The sequence below is a fragment of the Nomascus leucogenys genome, chromosome 2 (assembly GCF_006542625.1).
Source record: "Nomascus leucogenys isolate Asia chromosome 2, Asia_NLE_v1, whole genome shotgun sequence".
NCBI lineage: Eukaryota > Metazoa > Chordata > Mammalia > Primates > Hylobatidae > Nomascus > Nomascus leucogenys.
In genome coordinates this window covers 75,669,855-75,676,376 of record NC_044382.1, presented here as the reverse complement: position 1 = coordinate 75,676,376, position 6,522 = coordinate 75,669,855, and the positions used below count along the sequence as shown (strand labels likewise).

General features: G+C 58.2%; 1 protein-coding gene across 1 annotated transcript; it reads left to right on the top strand.

Annotated features, from left to right (window-relative positions):
- Window positions 1-1,251: 1,251 nt before the first annotated feature.
- On the top strand, window positions 1,252-6,238 carry ZNF48 (zinc finger protein 48). Its single transcript, XM_030798165.1, has 3 exons — window positions 1,252-1,685; window positions 1,887-1,980; window positions 3,453-6,238. The coding sequence occupies exons 2-3, from the start codon at window positions 1,902-1,904 to the stop codon at window positions 5,231-5,233; spliced, it is 1,860 nt and encodes a 619-aa protein (XP_030654025.1). The 5' UTR covers window positions 1,252-1,685; window positions 1,887-1,901; the 3' UTR covers window positions 5,234-6,238.
- The last annotated feature ends 284 nt before the right edge of the window (window positions 6,239-6,522 follow it).

Below are 6,522 nucleotides of genomic sequence, written 5' to 3'. Positions count from 1 at the left end.
AGGCATGAGCCACTGGGCCCAGCCCACTCTCTCTCTCTCTCTTTTTTTTTTTTTTTAGGGACAGGGTCTCGCTCTGTTGCCCAGCATGGAGTACAGTGGCACGATCATGGCTCACTGCATCTTGAATGCCCAGGTTCAGGGAATCCTCCCAGCTGGGATTACAGGGGCAGGCCACCAGGCCCAGCTACATTCTCTAATTTCAGTGATTTGTGTACTTGCTCCTTTAGACTGGTAGCTCTCCAAGGACAAATCTTGCAGGTGTTTCAACTCTTTATCCCCAACTCTTGGCTTAGCACTAAGAAGCTAATAAATGTGAATTAATACATAAACCACAGTTACCCCCACCATCATTGGCAGAGGGGCTGAAGACACCTCCAGACACTCTGCAGAGGGGCTGAAGACACCTCCAGACACTCTGCAGAGGGGCTGAAGACACCTCCAGACACTCTGCAGAGGGGCTGAAGACACCTCCAGACACTCTCTCCACCCCAAAACCAAGCACGCCCAAAGGGCGGATACTGGGATCTTGCTCCTAGGGCCTGGCAACCTGGAAACACAGCTCCAGCCAGGGCCCCACCAGGATGGGAAACAGGGCTTGTTCTTCAGCCTCTCCCTGAGCCTGGCCTCTGTAGGGCTGCCGACCTATCCGGAGTCGTTCTGGCCGCCTCTTTCTTTGTGTCTCTTTCTCTTTGTCTCTGCCCGTTTCGCTGACTGTCGTCTTTTGTTCCTCTGCTCCTGGGCCTGTTTCTCTCCAGGCTCCCAGCCTCTTCTTACTGCTCCTCGGACTCTGCGTCAATGACTTTATCTCTTATCCGTTTCTACGTCTCTTTGTCTCTAGCGGCCAATCTTTGGCTCCCCGTATTTTTGGTCAGCCGCTGTCCCTCGGTCTCTCTCTGCCCTTGCGTCCTCTGTGACTCAGGGCTCTGATGTGAGTCTCTGGCTCAGGGTCTTTGTTCCGGGCCCCAGGTCTGATTCCATCTCTCCAGCAGCGTTTACCTGGTGTCTGCCTCTAGCCTCTGCTCCTGCCTCGGTCTCCCCAGCCCAGCCCCCATTCCACCCCCACCCCCACCCCCACCCCGGGCCCTCGGCCTCTCGGACCAGCCCCGCTTTGTTTCCCATGTCTCGGCGCCCCGCCCCGCCCCGTCTGGGGTCTCCGCCGCCCTTTGTCTGCCTCGGTCTCTCCCCCACCCCTTTCCCCGGGTCCGTCTTTGGATCCCTCTTTCTTTGTCTCTCGCAGGCCGGAGTGGCTGGCGCTGTCGGCCGGCCCGGGAGGTCGGCGCGGGTGGCCGGAGACACACAGCCACAATTACGAAGAGCCTCGGGCCTCATCACCCAGCTGCAGCCCAGGAGGCACACGGTTAATACCACCGAGTTCGGGCCGCCGGCCTTGGCTTAGAGTAGCCCCTGAGCCGCACGCTGCCGCCCGCCGGCCACAGAGCTCCAGCCGACGCGGGCGACCCCCACAGGCGCACAGCTCCTCCAAGGTCCTAGAGCGGCTCCGTGCGCCCCGCGCTTCCGCTTCCCGTCCCCGCCCCCGGCGGCCGCCCCCGGGACGCCTGGGTCCGAGCCCCCTCCCGGCTTGGCGCGGAGCCTGCATCCCGGAGCCGCTGGCGGCTCGGGCGCCTGCACCCCGCTGAGGAGCTCCGGAGGGCGCCGGGGTGGCGGAACCGGAGGCGGCCGGCAAGGTGAGAGCGGCGGCTGCGCTCCGGGAGGAGCAGCAGGTGCAGGGGCGGCTGGCGGCGCGGGCGGGGGGCACCGGGAGCCGCGCCCGTACCTGGGACCCGACGCCGCCCGGTGCCTGCGCTGGCCGGCAGAGGGCAGCGGCAGGGCGCCGCGGGCCACACATGGCTGTGTGACCGCGGGATGCTGTCTGTCCCCTTGCTCAGGGCGGCGTGCCGGCGATGGAGCGCGCGGTAGAGCCTTGGGGCCCGGATCTCCACGGCCCGGAGGAGAGGGAGCCACTGAGAGGCGCCCGCACAGGTGAGGGCCTTGGCCGTGCGCCGCCACGGACAGGTAACGGCCGGTGGGGACTGCGATGCTTGGCTGTGGCCGGCCGAGATCCAGGAAGATCGGACGTGAGCTGTGCCTCTGGGGAGATAGGGGGAGGGGAGCAAACCCCGAGGGAGGGAGCGGAGCTTTCGGAGCACCTACCGTGCGCCAGGCCGGGAGGGGCTCTTCAAGGCCTCTGTCCCCTCCCTCACGGCCTTCCTCGTCCTCACTGCCTCTGCCCTACTTCAGGCTTCATTCTGTTTTATTCTGGCAATTGCAGTAGCCTCCTCTCTGCCCCTTTCTCTCCACTGATGCATTCTGCCGCCAGATTGATCTAAGTCCAGATATAATCCTGTGTCTTTTCTGGAAAACCTTCCCTAGCGTCCCCCTGTCTCCTAATTAAAAGCCTTAGCTAGTGTCCAATCCAAACCGTGCGTGCTCAGGCTAGTCCCAACATCCTTTGACACCTTATCTTCCATTCCACTCCATTATTTTCTCTTCGCTCTGCCGTAATGCCGGTTCCTATTTCCTTATCTACTATCTCTCTTGTGACAACATAGTTATTCTGAACCCACAATTATAACCATTGATACTTTATCTTATCTCTCCTCCCAACCTAAGCTTCTTGAGGAAGGGATGTGTGCCTGGGTCCTCTCAGGTACACACAGGATAACTGATGTAACAAATTACCGAATGGGCTAATACAATAAGATACAATAATAATAGCAAATACCAGGTTTTCCAAATAGACAATATAATGTAGGGATTCACATGGGCTTGAGTGTCAGACAGACCTTAGTTAGACACCAGGCTTTGCTACTGTTTTTTTTGTTTTTTTTTTTTTTTTTTGGCGACAGGGTCTCACTGTGTCACCCAGGCTAGAGTGGCACAATCACAGCTCACTGCAGTCTCCACCTCCTGGGCTCAAGTGATCCTCCTACCTCAGCCTCCCAGTAGCTGGGACCACGGGTGTGCACCACCATGCCCAGCTAATTTTTGTATTTTTTTAATAAAGATGGGGTCTCACCATGTTGCCCAGGCTGGTTTCTAACTCCTGGGCTTAAGTGATCCACCCACCTCGGCCTCCCAAAGTGCTAGGATTACCGGTGTGAGCCACCTTGCTGGCCTGGCTTTGCTACTTTCTAACCTTTATAACCTCCAGCAAAAGGACTTAAATTCTCTGAGTCTTTCCATGCCTGTAATATGGGAATAGTCATAGTGTTATAGTATTGTTTGCAAGCATTTAATACTAATGCTGAGTTCGGTGAATGACATACATTAAGGGCACAGTAAAAAGTTTTTATTGAGAGGCATAGATAGTAAGTGCACCAGAGGTTGAGAGGACAGAGAGAATGGGGTTCCTGTGACCACAGATTGTCAAGGGAGTCTTCCTGGAGAGGTTGCTGTCAAAGATAAGTACTGAGCCAAAGGGGAGGGTCTACAACTTCCTTTTCTTTCCTCAGGTCTAGGGAGTGAGAACGTGATTTCTCAGCCGAATGAGTTTGAACATACCCCACAGGAAGATGACTTGGGGTTCAAGGAAGAAGAAGATTTGGCTCCAGATCATGAAGTAGGAAATGCCTCTCTCAAAGCTGAAGGCATCCACAACTGGGATGACTTATGGGTCCAGAGAGAGGGTCTAGGAAAGCCTCAGCCTCGGGACAGAGGCCCCCGGCTCCTGGGTGAACCACGCTGGGGCCAGGCTAGTAGTGATCGGGCCGCTGTGTGTGGTGAGTGTGGCAAGAGCTTCAGGCAGATGTCAGATCTGGTGAAACACCAGCGGACCCACACTGGGGAGAAACCCTACAAGTGTGGGGTCTGTGGCAAGGGCTTTGGGGATAGCTCTGCCCGGATCAAACACCAGCGGACTCATAGTGGGGAGAAGCCCTACAGAGCCCGGCCACCAGCCCAGGGTCCCCCAAAGATTCCTCGGTCCCGGATCCCTGCTGGTGAGCGCCCCACTATCTGTGGTGAATGTGGCAAGAGCTTCCGGCAGAGTTCTGACCTGGTGAAACACCAGCGGACACACACTGGTGAGAAGCCCTACAAGTGTGGCATATGTGGCAAGGGCTTTGGCGACAGTTCCGCCCGCATCAAGCACCAGCGGACACACCGTGGGGAGCAGCCCCCCCGACCAGTGATGTCCCGACGGCAGCCATCTCGGGCAGCCACGGCACCTACCCAGGGACCGAAGGCCCAGGACAAGCCATATATCTGCACTGATTGCGGCAAGAGGTTTGTGCTCAGCTGCAGCCTCCTGAGTCACCAGCGCAGTCACTTGGGGCCCAAGCCCTTTGGCTGTGATGTGTGTGGAAAGGAGTTTGCCCGGGGATCCGACCTGGTGAAGCACCTGCGGGTGCACACGGGTGAGAAGCCCTACCTCTGCCCAGAGTGCGGCAAGGGTTTCGCAGACAGCTCCGCCCGAGTCAAACACCTCCGCACCCACAGCGGTGAGAGGCCCCATGCCTGCCCGGAATGCGACCGTACCTTCAGCCTCAGCTCCACCCTTCTTCGCCACCGCCTCACTCACATGGAGCCCCAGGACTTCAGCTTCCCAGGCTATCCCCTACCCGCTCTGATCCCCAGCCCACCCCCACCTCCTCTGGGCACCAGCCCCCCGCTGACGCCTCGAAGTCCCTCACACTCAGGTGAGCCTTTTGGCCTGCCTGGCTTGGAGCCAGAGCCTGGGGGCCCACAGGCCGGGGAGCCACCCCCACCACTGGCGGGAGACAAGCCCCACAAGTGCCCTGAGTGTGGCAAGGGCTTCCGCCGAAGCTCTGACCTGGTGAAACACCATCGTGTGCACACAGGGGAGAAACCCTACCTCTGTCCTGAATGCGGCAAGGGTTTTGCTGACAGCTCAGCCCGAGTCAAGCACCTCCGCACCCACCGTGGTGAACGGGCCCAGCCACCACCACCATCCACTCTCCTGCGGCCACATAACCCACCTGGCCCAGTACCCATGGCCCCTCGACCCCGAGTTCGGGCCCAGCCTTCTGGACCCAGCCAGCCCCATGTGTGTGGCTTCTGTGGGAAGGAGTTCCCCCGGAGCTCAGATCTGGTCAAACACAGGCGCACACACACGGGGGAGAAGCCATACAAGTGTGCAGAGTGTGGCAAGGGTTTTGGTGACAGTTCTGCCCGTATCAAGCACCAGCGTGGGCACCTGGTCCTGAGGCCCTTTGGGATAGGAGATGGTAGGGCAAGGCCTGTCAAGCAGGAGGCACCAACAGGACTGGAATGACGTGGTCCAGGGAGGATGGAGGCCCAGGAGACCAAAGGGAGGGGCTCTGCTGCTTAGCAGAGAAGAAAGGGCCTGGGAGGTGGTGGGAGGGAGAAGGAAGGGAAGAAAGGGGAGGAAGAATAGATAGAAATAGGGATTGGAGACAGTAACCTTGAAGCTCAGGAAACTGTCCTGGCTGGGCTTGGTCAGGACCTTGCCAGGATGGGCTGTACCTCTGGCTTCTAGAAGACTGCCTAGCACACAGTAGGCATTCAATATTTGTTGAATAAATAAACGGGCTTTCACCTGAGGACTCAAAGAACCCTAAATTCCTGCTGCCTCATCTGTTAAGAACTGACACTTTCCCTTTGCTGGGCAGGTAGTACACACCTGTAATCCCAGCACTTTGGGAGGCTGAGGTGGGAGAATCACTTGAGCCCAAAAGTTTGAGGCTGCAGTGAGCTGATTGCACCACTGATGCCTCCCAACCTTGCACTGGGAGACCAATGCCTGAACCAGGGTTTGTTTACCTTCTGAGCTGCAGTGATGTGGCTTCTGGAATTTAAGGTAACGGGATGAGGCAGGGGTATCTTGATCATCTGGATGGGGCAAATGCTGCTGTGTGGCATGGTTGTACCCACCCCTATGGAGGGGCACTCTTGGACAGAGCCCAGACCTTTGTGCCCTGGAGGGAGCCAACCCACCCTGACACGGAGACACTGGCAGAATAGACCAGAGACAGAAGATGCTCTCATGGTATCCAGCCTGGATGCCAAGCCCAAGTCCTGGTGGATAGCAGAGGCCAGCTGTTTGGGAAAAGGGCAGGACGCTCTGAGGCCTGGCAGCCACATTTCCATGTGTCTCTTTACCAATAAACGGCTTCTCGTCTGAGGCTTGGACTGTGTGTGTGTGTACACAGAGGCATGAAAAAGGTGGAGAGGGGTCTCTGCGGGCAAAACTCAAACTAAATTTTGTGTGGTTCCCTTGCTCTCTGAGCCCGTTAAATAAAGAGGTTGTCTAGGCGTAGTCAGCGGCTTTCTAGCTCCGACGTCTGGTTCAAAAACGGCCGCCAGCTCCATCAGCCGATGCCCCAGGCCTGAGGTCTGGCTGCCCGCAGGCACCACCTACGCCACAGCATCCAGCGCAACCCTTAAAAGGAAAACCGCGCGGCGCTGCAGAGGGAAGGCAGCAAGGAGGAGGAAGAGGGGGCGTGCGGGGGGTGCTGTTGCTATAGCGACGGCTGTCGGCGGGAGGCGGCCCACAGGTCTGGAACCGGCGTGGAAAGCCCGGACGCCGGCGCGCCGCCCACC

What these genes read in the sequence shown, in the direction of transcription:
- ZNF48 (XM_030798165.1), top strand. Translation starts at nt 1,902, where the DNA reads ATGGAGCGCGCGGTAGAGCCTTGGGGCCCGGATCTCCACGGCCCGGAG. An exon ending in ACTGAGAGGCGCCCGCACAG is followed by an intron (nt 1,981 to 3,452) that starts GTGAGGGCCTTG and finishes TTCTTTCCTCAG; the next exon opens with GTCTAGGGAGTGAGAACGTG.